General features: G+C 44.5%; 1 protein-coding gene and 1 non-coding gene across 2 annotated transcripts in view; one reads left to right on the top strand and one right to left on the bottom strand.

Annotated features, from left to right (window-relative positions):
• Positions 1-1,204: 1,204 nt before the first annotated feature.
• The window catches only part of dchs1b (dachsous cadherin-related 1b), a 55,477-nt gene continuing 31,386 nt past the window's right edge, over positions 1,205-25,295 (bottom strand). The window contains exons 4-29 of the mRNA XM_068744298.1: positions 17,262-17,450; positions 15,762-15,993; positions 15,414-15,650; positions 14,264-15,319; positions 13,851-14,038; positions 13,621-13,717; positions 13,359-13,516; positions 10,981-11,421; positions 10,413-10,708; positions 10,167-10,282; positions 8,272-8,511; positions 7,799-7,924; positions 7,476-7,685; positions 7,110-7,366; positions 6,811-7,017; positions 6,277-6,673; positions 6,048-6,161; positions 5,705-5,916; positions 5,439-5,590; positions 5,053-5,183; positions 4,574-4,860; positions 4,126-4,267; positions 3,843-4,014; positions 3,349-3,758; positions 1,574-3,252; positions 1,205-1,531 (exon numbers count right to left, since the gene is read on the bottom strand). Coding sequence (XP_068600399.1) covers positions 1,205-1,531; positions 1,574-3,252; positions 3,349-3,758; positions 3,843-4,014; positions 4,126-4,267; positions 4,574-4,860; positions 5,053-5,183; positions 5,439-5,590; positions 5,705-5,916; positions 6,048-6,161; positions 6,277-6,673; positions 6,811-7,017; positions 7,110-7,366; positions 7,476-7,685; positions 7,799-7,924; positions 8,272-8,511; positions 10,167-10,282; positions 10,413-10,708; positions 10,981-11,421; positions 13,359-13,516; positions 13,621-13,717; positions 13,851-14,038; positions 14,264-15,319; positions 15,414-15,650; positions 15,762-15,993; positions 17,262-17,450 — 8,073 coding nt within the window. The remainder of the gene's footprint in view (positions 1,532-1,573; positions 3,253-3,348; positions 3,759-3,842; positions 4,015-4,125; positions 4,268-4,573; positions 4,861-5,052; positions 5,184-5,438; positions 5,591-5,704; positions 5,917-6,047; positions 6,162-6,276; positions 6,674-6,810; positions 7,018-7,109; positions 7,367-7,475; positions 7,686-7,798; positions 7,925-8,271; positions 8,512-10,166; positions 10,283-10,412; positions 10,709-10,980; positions 11,422-13,358; positions 13,517-13,620; positions 13,718-13,850; positions 14,039-14,263; positions 15,320-15,413; positions 15,651-15,761; positions 15,994-17,261; positions 17,451-25,295) is intronic.
• Positions 8,124-8,195, top strand: trnae-uuc (transfer RNA glutamic acid (anticodon UUC)). The gene has a single exon. It is a non-coding gene; the product is annotated as a tRNA-Glu (tRNA).

The following is a 25,295-nucleotide window of genomic DNA, read 5'->3' on the forward strand; positions in this document are numbered from 1 at the left end:
ATTGTGTTGAGATAAAGAGCTTCACAGTCAAGTGGATTTAAGTTAATGACTGATGTAATTAGCTTTTTGGAAGCACTTTCAAAGACACAGAGGTGATCAGCAAATAATGTTGACCCTGAATAACAGATAATGTGTTGTTCTGCAGACCACAACAGAGTGAGGAACTGCTGGACAAGCTGGCATTTATATTGATCACACATTGCATCTGTTTCCTGCCCCGAGTTTATTATGATCTCCAATTTGGGAAAACGAGATCATCTGAAGGTAAAAACATAGCAAAGATTAATCATGTGTTTGATATCTGACTGTTGAAATATTATGGCAACAAGTTTATTTCATATAAATAATGCTAAAAACACAATGTGTTACTCTCACTCACATCAGACATTTCAACAGTTTCTAAAAATAAAATAAAAAAATCCCAAAACATCCTTAGACACACAGTACATAGTTTAGTCTGCATACATACAAATATACATATATGCAAATTCACAAGAAATTAATAAGCTCTCCATGTGAAATAATGGCATTTCTGGTTTTGAAATCATATTTTCATATAAAAATATATAAAAAATAAAGTAGAAATCATGTGATCTGGATTGGAGAGAAAAAAAAAGAAGAAGAAGCAGTTCCATCCAATGGCTCAGTGTCTCTGAATACCTATTTTTCTGACACATTTCCAGAGGCCATTTAAAAAAGCAGCTACTAAACAAGTTTAATACTGTTGTGTAAAAAAATGTCCACAGACACAAAGGGAACAAGGTCCTTAGCTCTCTGGCCAGCCAGTGAGGTAACATGAAAACTGCAAGTCTATCTATGTACATTACACACGAAGGTATCTCTGACCGCATGGCATTGGCAAGTTCATTTCCCCCTGAAAGGCCGGTTCTGTTCAGTTCATGGATGGAGACCTACATCACGGTGGATGGGGGGTGGAGGGGGGGGGGGGGGTAGGTCCTGTCAACTCAGGCACATGTTCCACTTTCACAAATTCCTATAGCGCTGCCAACCAACATTGGCATTTGAAAGGAGGCTACTTATGTCTTTGTGTGTATTGGCCAAATAATAATTTGGCTGGACACTTGAAATAAATGTCACTATTTGTACATTTTTAAGACCTTCTTTCTCAATAATTATTCTGTGAATGACAGTATAATAGATGCTCCATAATGTCTCAGGCTGTCTGTTTTTTTTCCATATTCCATCATATTCTCATGTCCCGATCGGGACTTTGCTCCAGTGAGGGCTCCCTGGTGCTGATCATGGACGCTGAGGGTCCTTGGTTGACACCAAACGGGGAGACAGCTGGGGAGCGAGCTGCCAGAGGGGACAGCGAAGGGGAGAAGCTGGGAGACATTGCTGCTGATGAAATGGACCCCTCGTGACTGATAGGGGACCTTCGCAGCGAGGATAAGTGGGGGAATGTCCGTCCAATCACGGGAACCTTTGGCGGAACTGACATGGCTCCTGGATGGGCCACTGATGTGATGAGAGGCGGGGGGTCAATTCTAGGTTTGGGATCCATTTTGTGCTTGGGCTGAAATGGTTGGCGGGGGTTCTGACTCTGCTGAGCAGTTTCGTCTTTCAGTCTAGCAATCTCTGTGAAAACATTGGCCAGAGGCTGGAACTGAGGGCACCAATTGAGCAGGTAATCCCAGTTATAGCTGCCACGGAGCTCCTCATCACTCGCAACGATAGCTGTCAGGGAACCATCCACTGCAGGTTTCCCGTCCTCGGGGAAGGCGTAATCCTTAGGAAGGGAAATGTTGAGGCCACGGCCTCCTGCAAGGTAACCACTTCCATCATCTCTGTAAACTGGGAGCTGACCAGACAACAAGGTTCCACTGAGACTGCCTCCCAGTTTCTTCCCTTTGAACCAAGTACTGCCCTCCAAAGCTGCAGGCTCACAGGAAACATCAGAGAGCTGGTCGGCATCCTGCTGAATTCCAGAGTCTGGTCCTCTGGCCGAGATGTGCTCTTGCATGGATGAGGTGATGGAGGCGACTCGAGGATATTCATTTATCATCCTGATTTCATCATCCTCTGCTGCCTCCGCTGAGCCTCTCCCACTTGAGTGAGAAGGATCCAGAGAACCGCCTCTAGTGTACGGCCCGCCACTGGGCCCACCCTGATCTCCAGCATAGCCCGGCAAGGCTTGGTGATAGATTCTCTCGCCTCCTGGTCCGGCGGTACAATCGTCCATTTTCTGCAGAGCAGTTCCTGAGGCAACTGTTCTGTTTCCTGCTTCCTGGCTTTTTTTCCTCCTTCGTGACTTGACAAGGAATACCGCCACAGCCATGACCACAAGTAATACGATGAAGCCAAGAGACACAGCAATGATGCTAACCAGCAGGATGTTGACGTCAGGGGACAAACCGAAGGCGGTGTTGGTGACATCGATGGTGACCTGGGCTGAAGTGGTGCGAGACGCATCCAAAGGACTGTGAGCTCTCACATCCAGGCTCATCAGCCTCGCCTCTCGTTTGGTCCGTCCCGAACCACCGCCGCTACCGCTGCCTGAGCCATCCATCTTCAAGAAAACCACCCCAGTTGTTTTATTTATGTCAAAGAATGGCGAGCTCGTAGGAAGAGAATAGAGAACAATGCCATCCACTCCTCCGTCCTCATCATTTGCTTGGATCTGCCCGATACTCTGGCCTTTTTTAGCTTCCTCTGGTACTTCGAAGGAGAAATCGGAGGATGTGAAGAGCGGGTCATACTCATCCTCACCTGTGACAAACACCTGTACAGTTACAGTGGCTGAGTGGTTCCCTGGATCTACTGCCACCGCTACGAAATTGAAGGAGTTGATCTTCTCAAAGTCAAAGGGAATTTTGCTTCTGATTTCTCCCGAGGAATGGTCCACGGTGAAGCTGTCTTTTCCTACCCCGGAACGCTCCGTCATGTAGTATTTGAGCTGACCAAAAACCCCTGTGTCATGGTCAATGGCATGCAGAACAGTCACAGCTGAGTTCGGTGGCTGGTTTTCTCTGATACTCGCTGTCAAGACGTCCACGGGGAAGAATGGATGGTTATCATTCACGTCTTTGACGTCAACAATGACCGGCGCCAGCGCAAAGTGACCATGTCCGTCCGTGGCCTGAATGATGACAGTATGTGTGGACCGGTGCTCCCGATCGAGTGTTCGCTGGAGCCGCAAGGCTCCGGTCCACTGGTCCACTGTAAATAGGTTCCCCTCATCACCAGAGCTGATGGTATACTGGACTTCAGCATTGGGAGTTGAGTCTGGATCTGGGGGGGGGGGGGGGAGACAACAACAGAGTGCGGTGAGCTATCTGAAGACAAAATAAGGAATAAAAAGGGTCATTCAATGAGAGACTTTCCCACCTGTAGCAGTCAGCCGGATGAGCTCAGTCCCAGCAGCGGCGCCTTCACTCAGCGACACTGTATACTCCCCTCTGCCGAATACCGGAGGGTTATCATTCACATCGCCAACGGTTATCACTGCAGCAACATTAGAGCTCCTCTGTGGCACGCCACGGTCTGACACCACCACGGTGAGGTTGTAAAGTGGCTTTGTCTCAAAGTCAAGGCCCTCTGCCAGTAGCAGAGTCCCAACGGTCTGAAAGCCCCGCCCTTCCAGGAACCGCACACTGCTTTCAATCTGGAACGCATTGCCTTCATTCCCATTGGCAATCGCAAAGTCAAAACCACAGTTTTCTCGAGACAGGTCGCTGTCAAAGGCCTCGAAACTCAGAACTGTCGAACCTGGGATGGAATCCTCAGAAACCGTAGCCCTGGGGACGGAAGAATGTCGTGCATATAAGACAGCTGCTGCTATGACATCATCACACACCCACAACCCAGTGAATGTAACCAACCTGTAGTCTGATTGGTGAAACACAGGAGCATTATCGTTAACGTCAGAGATTTGGACCTGGACCGTAGTGAGGGAGGAGAGGGAAGGCAGGCCTCCGTCAGAGGCTTCTATAACAATACTGACTGAGGGACGTTCAGGGTCAAACTCGGCTCTGTGGTCAGTGAACAGGGTTCCTGGTAACAGACACCAGAGACACCAGAGAGAGAGTCAGACATTTTTGGGAAGACACTTTTGAAAGGGAATTTGATATTACTTTCTTTTGAAACGGGAACCAGGTTGTTTACCATTGTTAGGGTCGATGTAGTAACCCTCCTGGGTTGATGACATCACTCTGTAGGTGATCTTTCCATTTTCTCCAGAATCCCCGTCAGTTGCTGTTACGGTGATAACTGCACTTCCTGCTGGCGTGTGCTCGGGAAGCGTTACCTGGAGCGCAGATATATTGTGAAACTTGATTATAAGGACTGATTAAACAAAATGAGCCCATCAGAGTTTGCCTTGTGGGCTTGTGCTAACGTTGAGGTAATTTCCATAAACAGAGGAATTTATACAACCACGTCTTCTGCTGCCATTAAATGCCATCAGTAAATACTTTCTTTCAACTCTATTGTAAAGAGCTACCTTCAAAACTACGTGCAAAAACAGAAGAAAGTAGCGCACGGAATGACTAGATAATTGATTAAAAGTAAAACAAGTAAAGAGAAAGCCATCTTCATTCATGGGACATGATACCTGATAGAGATCGTGGCTGAATGCCGGTGCATTGTCATTGATGTCCTGCACCAGTATTGTGATGTTAGCCTCAGTTTGGTGTTGACTGTCGGTGGCTCTGACTGTTAGGGTGTACCATGTCTTCTCCTCAAAATCCAGAGCGGATGTAAGGGATATGCCGCCGCTGTATCGATGAATCCCAAACTTGCCAATAGCTGTTGGGTCCAGCTGCAAGGAGTAGGAGAGGGCCGGGCTCGAGTCGACGTCGTTACCCGTCACAAGAGTGATCTCTGTGCCAATCAACATATCTGACAGGAAGAGAAAGAGAAAGCACAATTTGTATACTGTTGCACAGGCATGATGTCCAGCTGCCCATTTTGTACCCGCATTGTATTTGTCTGGTGACAGATTTTGTTCCGTAAATGTTTGTTTTCGTTGTAAATTGACTTTCAGAAGATGTATAAGTTGAAAATTACATAAAAGCTGAAAATCTAACTTACTCTCTGGGATGCGGACTTCCTGGGGTAAGGGAATAGTGGGGCTGTTGTCATTCTGGTCAACAATGATCACTGTCAATGTAGCTGAACCGGCCAATCGTGGACTTCCTCTATCGGTCGCTGTGACAACAAGCCTGTGGGTGGGCACAAAAAAGCATTTGTCCTATGTCTTTCTGTCTGTTATCTTAAAGTTCTGCCTTTTTTTTTTTTTTACATTGATGATGAAAAAGTGGATGGGATTAGAGATGGGATTGATTTTGTATCTTTAACATACAATAAATACATAATTTTGCATTTTGCAATGAATTTTAGCCAATATGTGCTTATATCTTCAGCAGAAAATGTACATATACAGAAAAGGAGATCCCAGTTTTCATATTTGTTCTCACTTGGTCTGGGTAAAGATCTCGCGGTCCATGATGGCTGCTGTGGTGATGCTTCCTGTCACCGGGTCAATCTTGAACAGGCCGCTCATGCCTGACGACTGGAGGGAGTAGGTCACCTGACCATTTTGCCCCTGATCCACATCCTCAGCCACCACCTTGGCGAAGAAAAACGGCAATGAAGAAAAGAGAGAATGAAGATCATTTATTTTCAATTCTTATCAAAACTGCAGTAAACCTTATTTCTTTTCATTATATTTTTATACCTGTACCTGTATAATTGGCATTTCATATCCCTGTGTTTCCTTCATGTAAGCTACATAATTTTGCAACTGGAAGCGTGGAAGGTTGTCATTGACATCCTGCAGAATCAAGTTGACAGCCATAAACGAGGCGGAGGACACAGTTTCAGCTTTCACAACAAGCCGGAGTCTGGGAGCGTCTTCAAAGTCCAGCCCCTTGGAGCTCTGCACCCTGATTTCACCTGCAGAACACAGATTTCAGTGGAGAAGAGGACCAGGAGACCATGAAATGATAGATTAAGCACAACTAATTGACATCCTTCAATGGAAAACTGAATTATCGTTTTATTAGACTCTCCAGTGTGACTTTCACCTGTTGAGGATATAATGGAGAAAGCCTGCTTTCTGTTCCCACTGAAGATGCTGTAGCTAATGCCCTTACGTGTGCCATCTGGGTGTTGCGCTTGAGTCTGAGCCACAGCTGTGCCTGGAATTTTCAAGGATAACAGAGAAAATAATCATTGTTTCTACCAACAGATTGATCTTCAAAGTTTATAAAGGGACAGATATGAATACTCCAATTCATAATATCACTGCCAGACCTTTTGAAGCGTTCTCCTGTATGCTGACGTCTCTGGCATTTCGAGAGAAGCGAATGCCGTTGTAATCCACCTCCTTTACGAAAATCACTACCACCCCCTGTGCAGACTGAGCTGGACTGCCCTGGTCCATGGCCTCCACTATCAGGGTCCTCTGAGCCTGGGATAGATCCTCCAGTGGCTCAGTGGCCTGGATCTCCCCAGTCAGGGAGTTGATGCTGAAGCCCTTTACCGGCATGGCGAAACGATAAAACACAGAACCATTTGCACCAAAGTCCTTGTCCTCAGCCTTCATGGTGGCAAGAACACGCTGGGAATGCCTGCTGGACACTTCAATAACCAGCGGATCCTGGATGAAGACGGGGGTGTTGTCGTTTACATCCAGGACAGTGACTGTCACCTAGAGGAAAGCGCCATATGTAGATTAAGTGTAACATGTATGGCTGTAATAATAAAAAGCGTTCCCCGTACATATTTACAGTTTTACTCATTTACAATTAGTCAACAAGAGACCTTCGAATTCTACGTTCCATTTACCCGAGCAGTGGAGTTCCTGGGAGAAGCAGGGGAAAGGTCAACCGCGAACACCTGGAAGCTGTATGACGGCAACTTCTCCCGGTCCAGAGGTGCTGATGTGGCGACAACGCCAGTGTTCTCGTCGACAGCGAACGCTCCATGAGCCTCATGGCCAAGGAAATACAGGACCTTTCCATTTAGGTTATCATCAACGTCTTTGGCTGACACCTTGAGATAGATAAGTTATGATTAGCTTTATTAGAAATGAGATATACAGTTACATAAAGATACATATTGTGATCCTCTAGTTCCCTACTGACCTGCAGAACGTGGGACCCCTCTGCTGCGTCCTCTGACACTTCAACAGAGTAACTGCTTTTACTGAAAACAGGGCTGTTGTCATTGACATCCAGAACTTTAACGTCCACTGTGACAGTGGTGCTGAGAGATGGGCCGCCTCGATCCATGGCCACCACCTCCAAAGTATATTTTCCCCTCGTCTCCCTGTCGAGGCCGCGTGAAGTAGAAAGGGCTCCTGTGCTGGAGTGGAGGTGGAACTCTCCTTCGGGGTCACCAGCTGGAGGTCATGTGACACAGAATTGTAAAAATTCATCTGTTGTGGCAAACTAAATCACTTTAAATCCATTCAAAAACATCCCTTGCAGACGCCCAGCTCTGTTTCTCACCAGTGATCCTGTACACCAGTTCTCCACCAGGACCAGAGTCAGGGTCTGTGGCTTTGAGGAAACAAAGCTCTACAGGGCCCTGGTTCTCCGGCACCTCAAACTCGTACCATAGCTTTGCAAATAGTGGAGCGTTGTCATTAATATCTTGCACCTCCACACGGACCACAGCCTTGGCAAAGTTAGGGGGCAACCCTCTATCCCTGGCATATACTGATGGGAGATAGAAATTGTAAAGTATATGAGATGTTGTCTCCTAAAAATGCTTAGAACACCAAGTTAGCATGCAACAGCTCTAAAAAAAAAGACTATGGATAGAGCAGTACCGGTGAGTGTGTAGTGGTTCTGTCGCTCTGCGTCCAGTTCCTTTGTGGTTGTGATGACCCCTGTCATGGGGTTGACGATGAAGCCTTCCTCTGTCACACCTCCATATGTCACTTGGCCATTTGAACCTCCATTTAGACAAACAGAAGACACAAAGAAAATAAATACTGAGAACAATACAGAAAAAGCAATCGATATGAATGATTTTAGGACTGCAAAGAACAGCTGTATTATCCTTTTGGAATCTGGTTTGAGATTATGTCTATAAAACACACATTTTCACACATTAGCATGAGCTTTGGGTTAATGTGCCTTGTTGTCTCAGGGTCCCATATGGTCTAGCGGTTGGGATTCCTGGTTTTCACCCAGGTGGCCTGGGTTCGACTCCCGGTATGGGAACTATAACTATAGAACTCTTTTGAGGAATTGAAAAATGACAGACACCATAACATGGAATCTACACATTTAAACTGACCTTGGTCGCGGTCAGTGGCAGTAACTGTCAAAACAGTTGTTCCTGGTCCTTGGTTTTCCATCACGTGGGCCTCAAACTCTGCTTGCTGGAATTGTGGAGCTTCATCATTCACATCAATCACCTGTACGGCCAACACCTGAAAGGTGGCGAGCTGAGGAAACCCATGATCCTCTGCTACAATGGTCAGATTGAAGACTTCATGCTCCTCCCGGTCTAAAGCCTTCAGAATGGAGAGAGATCCTGCGACACAGAAACAGATTCAGTAAGTGATGATTGAGAACGCTCGAATACCTACTTCAAAACATGTATTGTCATTTGAATGCGGTCTTGAAATGCGTGTTTAGATTTATTTTTTATTGACATGTTATTTTGCATACATGGGAGAGCAGTATTTATATGCCTAGAGCATCAGTAAAAACAAAACCCTGACAGACTGACTTTATAACAGTTTCCATAGTAGGTGAGAGAGAGCTCACGGCTACTTCACGCCAGTTGCACTAATCTACCCTGGCAGTGAAATGTGAATCGGTGTGCTGCCAAGTCATCGTGAAATCTCAAGTGCATGCGTGTAAGAAAAGCCACACAGAATCCAAACTAGCACAGACTACCTATTTGCTGCCTCAACTCAAACTATGGCCGCTGCAGGGCATAGTCTATTGTTTTTTGTTTCAAAATTATTTTTATGTAGCTAGGACTTTATGAAAATCACAGCAAATCACCTGGTATCAGTTTTGCTTCCACTGAAGGTGGGGTCAGGCAAAGGGAGGGAAATGTGTGTGTGTGTGTGTGTGCATGTCCGACAGATGGCAAATGGTCTCTCTTGTAATTTATAAATGATCAGTGTGCCAAATGCATACACTGCACATTGACTGTTGGCACTGTGAGGCTGAGGATTAGTTGTTCCTGTGATGTTTTGCACGCTCACATACTTCAGAATAACGGAAGGCAAACACATTCTGTACTGTTTCATCCTCTGCAGCCAATATTTTGTCACTTATACAGTCTCAATATCTGTGGATAAGTTTAATTTAAACATAGATTAATGCTTCTGAATGCCGGTACATCAAAGTTTAAAAACAAATACAATCTGCCAGACTGAATGTTTTAATTGTTTAATTTAATATTTAAGTAAATATTTAATTTAACCAGGTAGATCAGTTGATAACCAATTCTCTTTTATTACAGATGTTATTAATCATAAGCTTAACACCAACGGTCTGTGAAGCAAACCAGAGGTAAAATCTCCCCCCTTTGAAAATGCACCGGATTCTTGACAGTAATGAAGTAAAGTCTGTCTTCCATCTGGAAGATGCATTAAGGGCCAACTCAAGGCCCGTAATCCCATCACAGGCAGACCTGAGCGAGCCTACACCACCCAACTCTGAGGGCAAAGAGATTCCACAGACATGTATAAGATATCAAAGGCTGTCCACAACCCCAATCGGTTCCCAAGAACAAATCGATCAAGAAAAGAATACCAAAACTTTTATTCATGTGAAACATTGCTTATCTTTGCATTGAAAGACTGTCTAGTAAAGAGGGCTATAGGGGTCGTGAGTGTTTTAGCAGTTGGGACCCTGCAGATGTAACGCTTCAGTCAGGATAATGATTATTTTCTGGAAAGTTTTGTTCATTCAAGGTGCTGCTGTGGGTTGGGATAGCAATAATCTATCAATCATGAAATCCCACTGAAAAAGTCATCCTACTCCCACTGCATTAAATATTTTCAAACTAGGTCTGCAAATGGATGGAGTGATGTGGATTTTGCTTGATTGACTCTTGATGGAGTGTAAATTGGGTATTCATGGCGGTGCTCCAGTCTTTACAGACCCTTCTGCTTTATAGCAGCACTAACTGTGTTTGAAGAAGCCGTGTCACTGGAAATACAAGCTTACCAGTGGTGGGGTTCAGACTGAAGCGCCCTGCACTGTTGCCTGACTGGATTCTGTATGAAACTCTGCCGTTTTCTCCTTCGTCTTCATCTCGAGCCATCATATACAAAATCACAAACCTTTAAGAAAGAGATAAACAGACGATTACTAACATTATAAAAAAAGAAGAAGAAAGAAATGTGTGAAAGCAATTGCAGAGTAATGCACCGAGGAAGCCAAAACAAACTACAGTAAAAGCATGTGACTCACCCTACAGGCTGATCCTCCATGACACTGACAGCTGATGGCGAGCTGAACACTGGAGAGTTGTCATTCTCATCTGTTACAAACACACGAGCAGTGACTGAACCCCAGCGCCGCTGGGACGGATCCACTGTCTGGTCTGTGGCCCGAACCACAAGGTAGAGGGACGGTGTCGATTCACGGTCCAGCTTCTGCCCAAGGGTCAGGACTCCAGTGGAGGGATCGAGGGCCAGGAGGTCAGGCAAGTCCGGCCAGTAATGCTCAATGGAGTAACGTAGCTCACTGTTGGGTCCACTGCCATCCTGTAGAAGAGATATATAAAAATTGCTGGTGGGAAACAGTCACGAGCATTTTTTATCACGGTGAAAGCAGCAAATCCACCAGATTAATAAATATTCCAGTTATCTTGTAAACTGAATATCTAATACATCCAGACAACATCATCATTTGAAATACTCTTGAGCTTATTTATATGTTTGTTTGTTTTTTGCTGTTTTATGATTAAAAACAATTACATAATCAGAAAATAATAGGCAGATCAATCAACAATGAAGTGAATATTTCGGTTTCCCACCTGATCCAAAGCCTGGAATGAATATATAGAAGCCCCTGGCTCTATATTTTCTGGGACTACAATGGTAACAGGGTCTTCTGTGAACTGGGGGGTATGGTCATTGCTATCCTGAACGTTGATATCCAACTGCACCAGGTGGCTGCTGGGAAAAGCCTGGGAGAAGTCAGAAACCTCGACGTGGAGCGTATAAGTCGACCCCTTCTCAAAGTCGAGATCGCGCACCAGGTACACATCGCCCTTTAAACGGTCCACCATGAAAGTCCCATCTCGGTCTGTGCCCCCCACCACCAGGTAGGTCACTTGGCCTTCCATTAAAGAAGATTCCTGTTGGCCATGTGTCCGGACAGAGCCGAGGATGGAACCTGGAGAGGCACCTTCGACTGTGCTCAGGGTCATTGAGAGCATGTTGGGCTTGTTGTTGGCCCGGGTGGAACTTAGAACCTGGAGGAAAGGACACCAGGAAGCGAAAGAGTCTCATTTTAATGCAGAATTAATTCTTAATGTCTTCATACTGTACATTCATGATAATTCAGATCAATGTGAAAACATTTCAATGTCAAGTAATGAAAGAAAGCATCAAGGTGACTGCAGTGCTTCATATGTCATTGAATCTGATGTCACTTTGTATTCTGCAGGCACTAAAGCATCCAAGTCCATCCCTAAACAAAGCCTTGAGCTGTAGTCTGTTTCTGCTTTGTGGCTATTAGTATAATAACCCTCATAGGTCTTCTCACTGTGCGTGAAGACTTTATATACAACCGTTCCAGTAACTATCTTGATACTGCAGCAGTCTGGCATTGAGATGAGAGTCGGAGTTTGTGACCTGTGACAAAATAGTGAATGGTCGAATGGTAGGGAAAACAGTAAATATCCCAGTTCAAATAATGCAGAACAATAAGTGCAGCCTGCATGTGCTTGCGGTCTTGGCCTGATGAGAAATAAATCGCATGCTTGAGGGTTTTTGCCACACTGAGCATCGGCCTCGGGGTTCAATGTCGCTCTGGGACAAATCAAAGAGCGCTGAAGGCAGACAACAATAGCAAATCTTAACAAGCTGGCATTTCATCATCAAAGTCCACACGCATCTCATCTCTCCTTTCATTTCTAAGATCTATTACAGTGAAATGGATCTCCCCTATGTTTCTGCCAAACACGAATATCAACGATTGACCTCGAAGACAAGGAAGGTGAAGGTGACAATGTGTGTACTTTAACTTCACATGTGGATGTGAAGCTAAAGTGCACTGAAATCCACATGCTGCTGACTCTACAACATTCTACATTCTACTACAGCGATTCAGAAAGCAAGAGATACTTAGTAAGTTCATTAATTAAATTGACTATTGTGATGTTTGAGAAACACATTTTTGCACATATAAGGTGACAGGATTGCAGCCAAAAGACATCTTCCAATTTTAAAATGGGTTACTCTTGTACAAATTGGTGCAATCAGCTACTGCACTTTCTGTTTCACTTTCCTTTGCTTTTACCCCATGCCCTGTTCCTGTACAAGCTAGACAATGTGTGTACTGTAGTATTTGTGGTGTATAACACTATCCCTCATACCTATGTGAAATTAAATCTCACAATCACTTTATGGAAATTTGAGCTCACAAGAGCTTGTTGTGTGTGTCGTCACAGCGAGAGCACCCATGTGCGTGGATGTGTCACTGCCTGCTACTGTACAGTGATGTATTCTCTTTCTATCTGAGCAATTTGATGCAGCTGGCTCTCATCAAATCTCATCTGGGAGCATTTGATTCCAAGGTACCTGTTTCCTCTCTGCCTAATCTCAGGATTGCACAAGCAGAGCGCAGGCAAACACAACGGTAATTAGCATCCTTCTCCTTTTGGGAAATCACATCACATAGAGCTCAAAGGTTCTCAGTCAAAGCCATCGTTTTCCAGCTAAATGCGTCGGTGGCCCTGCTTTTGAATTCTGTATATTTTGTGGTGAAATGCAAGGTCGACCCCCCCCCCCCCCCCCCCCCCCGACAGAAAGTTCAGAACAATAACTCAGGACAGACCACCTCCCTCCTGCAGCTCAGGGTTTCTCACCTTGAGTTTTGGTTACCCACTAACGTCTTGTGCAGGAAACACACACTAGTTTGGATAGATGCATTTGTTTGTACAGTCACAGCTTCAGTTTCTCTCCTTGTCATATTTACCTCCATTTCCAATTCCTTTGACATTTATACTGTTCTCTTTGCACGCAGTTTGAGAGAATTACTCACATGCAGCAAGGAATGCAAAAGAACTGACTTAATGTGTGGATGTGACAGCTTTAGGTTTGGTCACCAGAGACACAGCAAATGTCTCTGGTTGCGTTGCAGTTAGGAGGATGGATGAGAGCGTGAAGAACTGCAGCTTTTGTTTACCTTTATCTTTAGCAGACATGTGGAGCTGAGGCCTGGGGTGCCATGGTCGGCAGCCGTTGCAGTGAGGGCGTATTCGGCCCGCTCTGCCCATCTGAGGGGCGAAGCGGTTCTCAGCTCGCCACTGGTCGGGTTAAGGGAGAAGCGCTCCGCTCTGGGGCCTTCAGGAGGCAGAACAGACGTGGAGCTCAAAGCAAAGTCGAATATTGCACTGACTTGAACGATTTGACGTCAAAGTTAAGGGATGTGCCAGAAATGTACTTACCTGATAAAGAGTAGTATATGGTCCCATTTTCTCCCTCATCTGGGTCTTTTGCTGTCAATGTCCTGAGGACTGTCCCTGATGGAAGACCCTCTACCACCTGCAATAGAGAAAGCTTGCTCATCTTAATGTCTTTCTGAAGTGTGGAAGAGTCTTCACACAGCATGGGATTAGGCTTTAAATCAAAGCTAAAACTAACAAAGCATGGGGTAGATTTGATTTGTCATTCTCACCTGAAGGAGCAGCTTCCTGTCCGGTCTGGCATGAGTGAAAACAGGGGCATGGTCATTTTCATCCAGCACAGTGATGTGAGCAGTGCCGGTGGCGCTACGTGGAGGCGTACCGCCATCCTGTACGACCACAACAAGCTGATAACTTGACTGCTGCTCTCTGTCCAGAGCAAGGCGGGTACTGATCTCACCTTAAAAAGGAGGAGAGATAGCCTTAGACTGCATTACTTACATGAGTTACGATGCAATGAATAGTCTTCACTTATTTGACAAAAAGCAAATCCTTCTTTCTAAAAAGGGGATAGTGTGTCGGTATATGTACTGTTTGTGAAGTTATTACATTTCATCCAGTGTTACGTCCAAAAAAATACTTACTAAACTTACTAAAGTGCTCTTACATCAAAAATTGATCTCACCTGTTTGCGAGTTCATCTGAAAATGCCTGTTCGCATGCAGCAGCCTGTAGGCGAGCCGAGCGTTTAGCCCTGCATCTCTATCGGTTGCAGCCACTCTGCCAAAGCCTGTCCCCGCCAGAAGGTTTTCTCTGACGGCCAGGAACACTCTCTCCTGGCTCAGTCTTGGGGAATTGTCGTTCTCATCAGTTACAGTCACCCTGACTGTAGCGCTGCCAGTTCGACCCACCCCTCCTGGGCCTGAAGTGGCTAGGATGGTCAACAGGTACATGTCTTTAACCTCTCGGTCAAGAGAGCTACGAACAAAGAGCCACCCGCTGTCTGGCACAATGCCAAAACCGGCAGCATCGCCGTCAGGTCTGAGGCGGTAGGATATGGAGGAGGAGGAAGAAGCGGCGCTTCCATCATTCCCCGAAGCCTCTATGTTGAGTGCTCGAACCTGGAGGAAACGGGTTTTGAGAGGTGTGTTTTCTCGAAGCTCCACGCGGTAGGTCAGGGTGTCAAAGTTGGGACCATGTGCATCTTGCGCTTGGATGTGGACCACAAGAGTGAAGGTGGAGCTAAGCTGAGGTGCTCCGCCATCCTTGACAATCACCTGAAGGTCATATCGTGGGACACTTTCATATGACAGACTCCCAATCAAACGCACCTCCCCACTGCCCCGGTCAACACCAAACGTTCTCTGGCCAATGCTACCAGCAGCCCCAGCAGAAACCAGATCGAAACTGAGCTGACCATTATGACCAGAGTCTTTGTCGGTGGCCTGAATGGTGTAGATAACAGTGCCCATTTTGGTGACCTCAGGTACAAGAAGGGACTCCGATGAGGAAGGATGGAAGGTGGGAGTATTGTCATTGACGTCTGAAATTGTTATTCGTACTCGGCTGGTTCCATATGCCGGAGGAGATCCAGAGCGTGCCTGGATCTCCAGGTCAAGACTGGAGCAGGTTTCATGGTCCAAAGGAAGGGCAGTGCGGATGGTACCAGAGGCACTATCAATTATGAAGTAACCATCTGGATCTCCGGAAGAGATGGAGTATGAGACATCCTTAGAAGTAGCTGCTGGTACAACAGGGGACATTTTTTTTTAAATAAAAATGAAATAGAGGTAAAAAACACAGTGACAAATGGACAAATGGACAAGACTCCTCACCTGACTTGACCACAGCACGGACTAGTCCCACTGCCGTCCCCCTGAGGACACCCTCGGACACAGTGAAGAAATACTGGGCCTGCTCAAACACGGGGGATGTCACCGAGCCTCCCACCACACTCACGTTTACCCTGGCATTGGCTGGTGCAATCAGGCCACCTCCATCCTCTGCCGATATCACCATGGAGATTACCGTGTTGGCTTTGCCGTGGAGTGAGCGAGAAAGAGAAATCACACCTATAGAGGAAGAAAGGTAAGTAAACGCAAATGTACTCTTTATCCCTTTATTCAATTTCCCATCGGTTAATCCATAGTTGCTCAGTGTGTGTAGACGAGTGGCGCTGATACCTGTGTCTTTGTTGAGAGTGAAGAAAGCAGATCCTCCTCCAGGTATCGTGCGGTAAGTCACCCTGCCATTTGCCCCAGTGTCAGGGTCGTTAGCTGTCACCTTTACGACGGACGTTCCCGGGGCACTATGGGTACTGAGACTGACCGTGTAGAGGACCGGATAAAAGGCAGGCCGGTTATCATTGATGTCCTCCACTGATACCTGAACTTGGACCACTGAGCTCAAGCCACCCTGAAAATAAAAATAATTGCTATTAGATTAGTTTTGATTCCAGATTTTTGCACACAAACGTGAAGCTAGCAAAGCAACCAGGGTAGCATGAGCAGAACAGGCACAAATACCGGCATGATCGGACTAATCTACTAAAACAAAGGGAGCCTTAAATCATGAGAAGAATTCCTTCGTTAAAGCATAGCCTCTCAACCTTCCTACAAAATCCGGAAGATAATATATAAGTTGCCTTCTATCTCCTGGTGAAAAGTTACCAGCCAGCACTTGCATGTGAATCTGTAACAACAGATTTATGTCACACAGTGAAAAAAGCAGATGTCTGGATGAAAGCAAAAGCTCTTTGTTGAAGATGCCTAATGCATGGATCCAATCAACTGCGATGTGCATTGGTCCGCAAAGAGCAACGCTTGGACTCATTACACTGTACATCCCGACTTCGTTTTATGAGTTCATAAAAAAAAGGGACAGCCACTTGAGAGGGAACAGACACCAGATGAATCGGGAGTGTGCGAGGGGTGGGAGAGAAGACGGATCACAGGAGCCGGGCGGTAAATTACATGCCTGAATTCAATCTGGAGCTAAACTGGGATGACTGGAGAGAAGAAACAGTGCTGAATGCGCTATTTCTGCACTAATACACATATATTAATGTTCATGGATATGCATAGTATTTTATTTCTTTATGAAATCCAAGTCTATACAAAAACAATCATTTTCATAATGATTCATATGTGGAATTTTAGTGCATGTGATTAATTGGTGCTTTTTACATGCAAGGCCTACTGGGAAGATGACAGCGTGGTTTAAGTAAGGCACAGTATCATATTAAGAACTTATTTAAAGCCTTTTTGAATCTTTTTTCCTACTTCTTTACCTTTTTCCTCCCACACTCCCTCACTCTTTGCTCTGATTGCTTTGCCATGCTACTGCGGCTCCCCTTGATTTGTTTGAAGACGCACTAAGAAACAGGATGCTGTCCTCTTGGAATCCGTTCCCTTGATGATATTTATTCTAACAGCGTACATTTTTGATTTGAATTCAACTTGAAATCTTGACTCTGAGAATTATTGATGGCGCAAGAAACCTGTTAGGTCACGGCGACCTAACGCTTCAAAATTAACCTGATTTGAAGATTTCAAATCAGAAGTCTTTCTCAAAAGAACGTTAAGGACGTTTCATTTTTCGTGTCTGCGCTGTATTGTAAATATTAAGACAGATCATAACTAATAATTTCAATTTGTTATAGATTAGGGTAAAAGGGATCTTACTCCATCTGTTGCCGTCACGGTCAAATCAAACTTGTCCAATCCCTCATCCCGGTCCAGAGCAGTGCGGGTGCAAATCTGCCCCGAGTCCTTGTCTATGGTAAAGTGGGTTGGCGCTGTGCTTCCTGAACTGGAACCCAGGGTGTAGGATAGAGCACCAAAGGAACCGCGATCCTCATCTGTGGCTGACACCTGAGAGAGAAGAGACGTGATTTAAGACATGGACGGTCCAACGGTGCCAAACAGCCTGTGAAAGTTTCGGAATTCAAAAAGCACCACATGAACACGCACAGCAGGGAAGGAAATCTACATGAGAGACAACTTACATGTGTCATCGCTATGATATATGAGCTGGTAGGCCTTTCTGTTGTCACAATACCGTCCCATAATACAGTCATTTTGCAGGCCCATACATCTGTCCAAATATTACACACCATTAGAACTACTTGTTGTGATATCCAGGACAATATAAAAAGTGACAATCTGAGTTCACAGATAAGGTGAGTTAAAATACAAAAGTATTGCTATGGACACAGAGGGAGTGAACTTAGGGGGAAATGTTCGTGAAAGAGAGGAGAGGACAGGAGCGGTTTAACAGCGGTATTCAGACTGGTTCCGGGGTCGACAGAAACTCGACAGAATTCTGGAGAGTGAAGTTACACAAAGTGGTATTCAGCCGGCATTTAAGTAAGAGACTGACTGACTTGAAAATCCAGTTAAGATGTAAGACAAGAAACATTTCTCCAACAAAGGGCTTCAGACTGTTTACGTGAGGACTCCCAACAGGCAGAGGTCTTAAACAGACACTTGGCCTCATTTGTCTCTTCTGACTAACATATTTCATCTGCTTACACTGACACACACACACACACACATGCACACCCCCACATACACACACATTTCTTGTATAGACTAAACTCCTTGCGTAATCCAAAAAAGAAATCTCCCCTGTGTTTTTTTGACTGAATTTTAAATACTGGTGCAAAACACAGTGTGGTGCCATATATGGCCCTTGTTAACTTAAAATAATTTGGACAAATTTGTGCTTGTGTAGATGCCACTGCATAAATCAATCAATAAATTATGAAAAGATGAAAAGCTCATTTGATCGAGAAGAGAGGAATGCGAACACCAAGCTACTGAGGAAAGCCGTTAAATGAGGAACGCTCCTGGCCGCCACTTGTTCCAGCATTCTGCTGCAAATATCCAGAAGTTTCTGCTTTCCATAACCGCACATTCACTGCTTCCCCATTGGGTTTCCCTAACCCTAATGAACTCCTCAGTAAAGCATGGTGGAAGTGAAAAAGAACAAAAGACATGTGGACTGGCCCCCAGAGTACAGGACCACCTTTACAGATATCCAGAAACAACCTTGTTCCCGTCCGACTAACACATGTCATTACCATTACACATACTCTACAAACTCCAGACAGGCAGAAACACTGTCCCCTGGACATTCTGCTCCTATAGGACATTAAGAGCAGGGTTCTTAATTGTAGCTTTGCCGTGGCTAGACAGTTGAGGTTTCCCTACAGGGGTCGCTCTGCACTTCTTCCTGTGGTTAGTGTTTACAGCTGGGGTTTTGGAGTACATTGTTGAGACTAACGCTATATCCATGGGATCTACACTCATGTGTGGCGGCTCCTCATATCTCTTTGAGTTTTTGTGATGGATTAACCACCTGTGGGGTTGACAGCTGGATGAAAGTGTCCATGTTCACACGTACACGGACACTCCCATACATGATGACCCCATCATTTTCACTAAATCTAATTAAAGATGCTTAAAGGCCCATGACCGTCCACCTGGACATAGGGTGACCTCATCCTCCCCTCCAAAGAGTCTATAGATCATAAAGGGACAAGGGAGAATCTGAGGTCCAACCTACATACAGCAACAGCACAGGCACCCTTGGCTTTTTAAATATGTTTGAACTGGAGGGAGGCTTATATGGGGGGAAAAGAAGCAAGATTCATGCTCCACTCACAGTGAAATTCAAAATCCCTCCACCGTATGGAATGGATTCTTCATGGTGTAAAAATATTCAAGAAAAACACGGTTGTAATAAGAAAAGGCTCATGCAAGCACATTTCCGTGGAAACCCTGGGAGCCGTAAAATAAAAGCTATAGGATGATTCGAGTTTTTCTGTTGCAACATACTACATAAAGTACAGCGGTTAGATGGTTCCAGACATGAGATGCCCCAGTGGAACACAAAAAAAAAAAAAAAAGATGCAGCGGAACAATACAGACACAAAGACAAACATCCAAGGTCAGGACACATGAACGCATTGCCAAACCACAGCAGTTTGGAAATGCATAGCAGAAGAAAGTCATATCAAACCTTCTGTAAAAACAGAAGCTGGTTAGGATCAAGTCTGTCATCAAGCACATTTTTCCTCCTGTCAATCCGTCTGACAGCTCAGCGCCACAGTTGAGTTCACACTGCACAGGCCAGAAGGTTGGGATCGAACCAACAAGTCAGTCCAATACCACAAACACCCAGTTTGCTACAGTCTCCTCCACTTACACTCTTTATTTTGAACTAAGTAGCACAGTTTTTTTTTTATCCACTAATGTAATCTAGTGAACACCGAGACTTTAACTTGTCTTCTTAAATCAAGAGTTCTGTGGGCCAGATGAGGGTGTTTTCTGGGGAAGAATTCCTCCCACGCTGGAGTCTGGTCTCTCTTCCATGGCCAGCCAGCCGAGCCTGGCTCTAAACACCTATTCCTCCTCCTCATCATCATCATCATCGTAGTAAACATTTCATTGCGTATCCTCACATAAAGACAGAAGCTTACATTTCAACATTCACATCTCTCTATAAAATCAACTTTTGTAAACAAGTGTACGGTTGATGGCGGAGTGTCCTCGGCATTAGGAGTACTACTCGTGCTCAAATAGCATCTTAGGTGCAATGGACAACTGAACTAGTTCGAAACAGCATTAATTACAGCGTTACGTAATGCAACATTTACAGATAAGAGTTGTATTTATTTTTTCATTGAAGGTAGTTTGGCAGTCATGAATTGAAAAGTAATGGCTGGCTAGGAAGAGGAGAATGCCGAGGGAAAGGCTCACGTTGGAAAGTGGTTTGCAGTAAAGCTAAGTCAACACAGTCTTTTGGTAAATGGCCGCTCGTATCCCACCGAATGGGATCGCGCAATTGAGAAGCATGTGGAGAAAACATTTGCTCAACTTGAAAGGGAAGGAAAACATGAATGACAAAGGGCTCCAAATTATATTCACTCAAGTTTAATCAACTTTTACACTGAAACTCCTAAATAAAAAATCTTGCAGGTGGAAATTAGTAATATGATTTGTTTTCAGCGTCTATGACACACATGAGAGTAAAACCGCATTTTTCTTGCATGTAAATGAGAACACTTTTTAAACTATGTTTGAGATCTGCATTATTTTGGGTATTTTTTTTTTTACTTTGAAGACATGAACTGGCATTTAAATGCTTCTTCGTAGGTGGGAAAAACAAATCATATTTTTCAGTTCATCGTCCATCAGTCAACTGAAGTTGAAATACCTGAAGCGTAATTTCATCCTGTATGGTTCCAGCGTGAGACCTGCGTACAGTAATTTGGTTGTCCTGTTGTGTGTAGTAAATTGGCCATCTACTATATATCTGCTGAAAGAAACTGTCTCACACAGACCACATGAGCCAGGTAGGGAATATGTGGAAAAACAGTCATGAAGAGCGTGCCGAGTATTTGGATCCAGCCAGGACCCGATCTTGGAGTTTTTGGTCCATAGAGGGCCGTTCATCCCTGGTTGGGACAGTGGAGGGGCAATCACTCAGTGGTGCATTAGCGAAGATCCAGACCTCATCAGTCATCGGCTTTACTCTTCTTCACAGCGACTCTCTCTTTCTGTCCCTCCGCCTTTCAACTCTGTTGTAGACCGCCATTGTCCATCTTATTCTCCCTCTGAAGACACACGGGTGGATGGATCGCTAAGGATCCACTCAGATCTTTCTTATGCACAACCTGATGCTCACATACACACACACACACATCACCCATGGTCATGTCAGCAGTGCTTAATTCTGCAGAGGAGTGGTCTCCTGTCATTAATGGGGTGCGGATTAACAGGTAGTGGAAAATTATACCAGTGGGCCAACATCTGGTCGAACATTTAAAAAAATCACAAGAATGACTTGTTCCAGGTTTTCTTCATTTTTACTTCTGTACTGGATTGCTTTTATTTTCTGTCTTGTCCTTGTTCAGCCCTTTCTTCCCCTTTGCTCTGCTGTATCTCGGCTTCCCTTTCCTCACCTCTGCTCTTATCCTCTCCAGATGTAGGCGCTGATCCAGGTGGATCCAGGGCTCTGCACTTTGTCTCTGTAAAACATCATTTAGTGTCAGAGCGAGACGGCACACGGATTCCCGGGTGCAGCTGCAGCGGCTCGAACTTTTTATAGTTTCCCATGAAAGAGAGGGCGAGCGATTCTGTAAGCGCTCACAGCAAAAAAAAAACCCGAAATAAAATACTCCTTCGATGTTCGCAAGGCAGCAGCATCATTATCCTCATCAAGTGCGTCGAGAAAGCATTAATTATTTGCATAAAATGCTGTACCACCATTGGCAGAATCGAAGGGTTATTCAAATTTATTTGGATCTCATTTTAATAGTTTGGGCCATAATTTCTATTTAAAATGTTGTTATTGTGACACTGTACTGTCAATCGTGCCTTAACTCTTAATCGTCTTTACTTTTTCTTTGATATGTCCTCAATAAAATTATTCGACTCTATGAGAGACAGAGGCCAACCTGATGCTGGTGGATTCAATATGTGACGATGAACATGCGCGGTAGATAAGGGAGAGATTGAGGCATTATTCTACAGGATTTAAAAAAAACGTTCTGCTCTGAAGGGTGTTTCATGAGTTAAGAAGGAAATTAAAGTTTTAAAAGAAAGAAACTTCCATTCATATGTTTTTATTTCATCAATATGTACAAATATTTTCTTTGTCAACCTTTTGTGAGTTTTTGCTTAGTAAAGCCACTGTTAGCATGTGTCTCAGCATAGCATAGCAGATTGTCAATTCCGTCAATTCTGTCATTATTTTAAGATAAAATTCTGGCCTGGATTAGAAAGTGGACGCCTACAGGAGGGATATTCAGATACCGAATGCACCATCGTTGGAGAATTGCACACAAGCCTTTTGCGGCAGTAACTCTGACGGCATGAGAGCGAAGAGCTTCATTTAACTTTGCTGATGCTTTTCCACTGACACATTCCATTGCTCTCCAGTGAGCTGCAATACTCGCAGGAAGCATTCTCGACTTTCAAAATCAATGTCGGCTTTCTTTTTCAGATGCGATGAGGCACTGTGGGTACAATTAAGATATAGTGCAGGGAAGTGGGAGGGCGAGGAAATAGTTTGGCACGGGACAAAAGGCAGTGTTAATGATAGCATAAGACCTTGAAACAGGAACGAGGAGGACTGAGGCTTCATCTCGCTTCTCCTTCAATCGCCAGTCCTCCCTTGTCCACCCCTTTCTCTTTAAGCATCCTCCCTCCCACCCCCCACTCTTTTCCTGTCCTCTCCGTTGCTTGTTCTTTCGCCACCCTATTACAGCAAGTGCTTGCTGTCTTTCATGTGGAATTCACGGCTGGAAGTGATTTGGAACATCAAACCACCAAAGGGACGAGACGGGGAGGGAGGTGAAAGAGACGGAGTGAGAGGGCTTGACTTCTATATTTGGAAGAAAGTAATATTATTAGTGAACATAATGAGGGCAACTAAAAGTACCTCTTTCTGTTCCTGACAAATGTACATCCTTTCCCATTCAGCAGGATATGTTTTGCATTATTCACACTTAAGTAGAAAGAGTTAAATATATCATGGCGTTTAACATTTGGTGCGCGTTAGGAAGTTTATCTTAGGGCCGGATTGCCCGTTAAAAGACACAGGAGCCGTCGTTCATAAGTCTGTTCCGAAGTCACACGATTAATGTCTGAGCCTTGTTTGGTTTTCCCAATTTCAAGTCATGTGTGAGTTTGTTTCAACCCCCCCCCCCATCCTGCCAGAAAAAGCTTTTGTTTTCTTAATGTGTCTTTTCATGTGGAGCTCCGTCCCCTTCTCTGAAAACAGGTGGAGGAAGAAAGGAGAGGAAGAGAATGAACGTGATGTCAGATTTAAAAAATAATACTAAATAAATAGTTACTGGAACGGACAGAGTTACACAGGAACACAAAGAGCGATGACATCACCGTACAGGACGTCCGGATTGGATGATGGGGAGCCTATCCTGTGCCCCCTGCTTCAAAGTAAAGCCTATGGCACTGACTGACAGCTGGCATAATGAGCACACAAATCAGATGTGTTTATTTTATTTTTTTTACTTACTGTTACTGTTTTTAGCTGTTTGAACCGCAGGTCTTCGTCTGTGCCCGAAGGCCTCGGTGACAGTCGCTCTGGCTGGTGCAGCAGCTGCGAGCAACAGATCTGCATATCTGTGAAATACCTGGGTTTTTGTCACTATTTGCTAAGAGGGAAGCTAATGAGCTGCTCAATGTCTGGTGTCAGAATAAAAGGGTAAATATACACGTTCAGTGAATTCAAAGTTGTAGTCAAATAACGATAGAAGCAAAATGGCCCACAGTTGAGACGTCAGCTGGGTTTGAACACATTTGTTTCCTTAAAGTATATTTATGAAAATTAACAATGTGAACTCGTAAATGTTCCTTTTGGCTCAGGGCGGTTGAGGAGGGGTGCGACAGTTCTGTTTTACATTGTTTGACATGGCTAAATGTGAAGGAAATGATGCAGAAATTGAGTGAACAAAATGCTCCAAACCTTTTTCTCCAAGCTACCGTCTTCGGTTTACACAGTGAGGCCTGTCATAAAGTGAGCGATGGTTGTCGCTGAGTTGTGCTTTTGCTCCAGAGATCAAGAGAAAACAGTCATGAAGGAGCACAGAGAAGGACTTAGACAGTGTGAGGCTGTGTGAGGCTGAGCGCTTGGCTTTCTAGAAAGATGAATGAGGGTGGGAGTGATTGAGCACGAGTGGCCCAAGGTCGCCTCCGGGACGCCACTCTGGGTTATTTCAAATCCTCTTACTAGCCAAAACATCTGAACATGAGTAAGAGGATGCATCTGCTAGGATGGGAAAAAGTGTGTGTGTGTGTGTGGAGTGATATTGGTAAAACGGTACTGAATTTTCACACATTTTTGTGAGGGCAGTGTCACAGCCTCTGTGGGGGGGGGGGGGGGGGGGGCTGCTTAGCTTGACAATGATGTTACTCAGTCGTTGGAACAGGTGAATGAGACAGCGTGACCTCAGGTGTTATTTTCTATTTTGCACATTTTCGAGTACCGGTATATGACCGGAGTTAGGAGTTATTGGGAGTGTGGACTTGGAATTAGCATGCTGAGGAGCCTGATTGTATACTCTGGTATTTTATCTTCAAAGCATATTTGTTTGGAGAGGATTATAAGGGGGGGGTTATAACGGAGAACAAGAATAAACTCATTTATGATGAGAGCCATTATTTAGTGTGTCTCCTTTACAAATTATTAGCTAAGTTTTGACTCCTATTCTGTGTGTGTGTGCTTTGTGGAGAGACACAGTGCACAGTTGTGATGCTAAGTATTGATAAATCCATCTGTGAGCGAAAAATAAAAGCAATTCGATCAATTGATGTGATTTGAACAATCTCATGCTCTGCTAAATGAAGTTATTGTCAAATTCCTCCAGAAATAAAAAATATTCCAAATAATGATTGGTCATCAGAAGAACTACACAGTCTCATCAAAGTTTATCAATAATTATTCCGCAAAAGGTTTGAATGTTTTATAAAACAAGATATTGGTGACTTTCATATTTACATTCTGAGTCATTTCTTTGAAAAGCAATGCTTAAGAAATAAACCAAAGTAACACCAGTCTGTGCTGATGATTCAAACTGAAATAGAGATGCACACAATGCCTTCTAAACATGCTACACAAAGGTTCAGGCTGATCCCTGTTGATTGCATGGCTTCGCTCCACTACACCAAAATAGTTTCTGTAAGCCT

Source organism: Brachionichthys hirsutus, chromosome 10 (genome assembly GCF_040956055.1).
Source record: "Brachionichthys hirsutus isolate HB-005 chromosome 10, CSIRO-AGI_Bhir_v1, whole genome shotgun sequence".
NCBI lineage: Eukaryota > Metazoa > Chordata > Actinopteri > Lophiiformes > Brachionichthyidae > Brachionichthys > Brachionichthys hirsutus.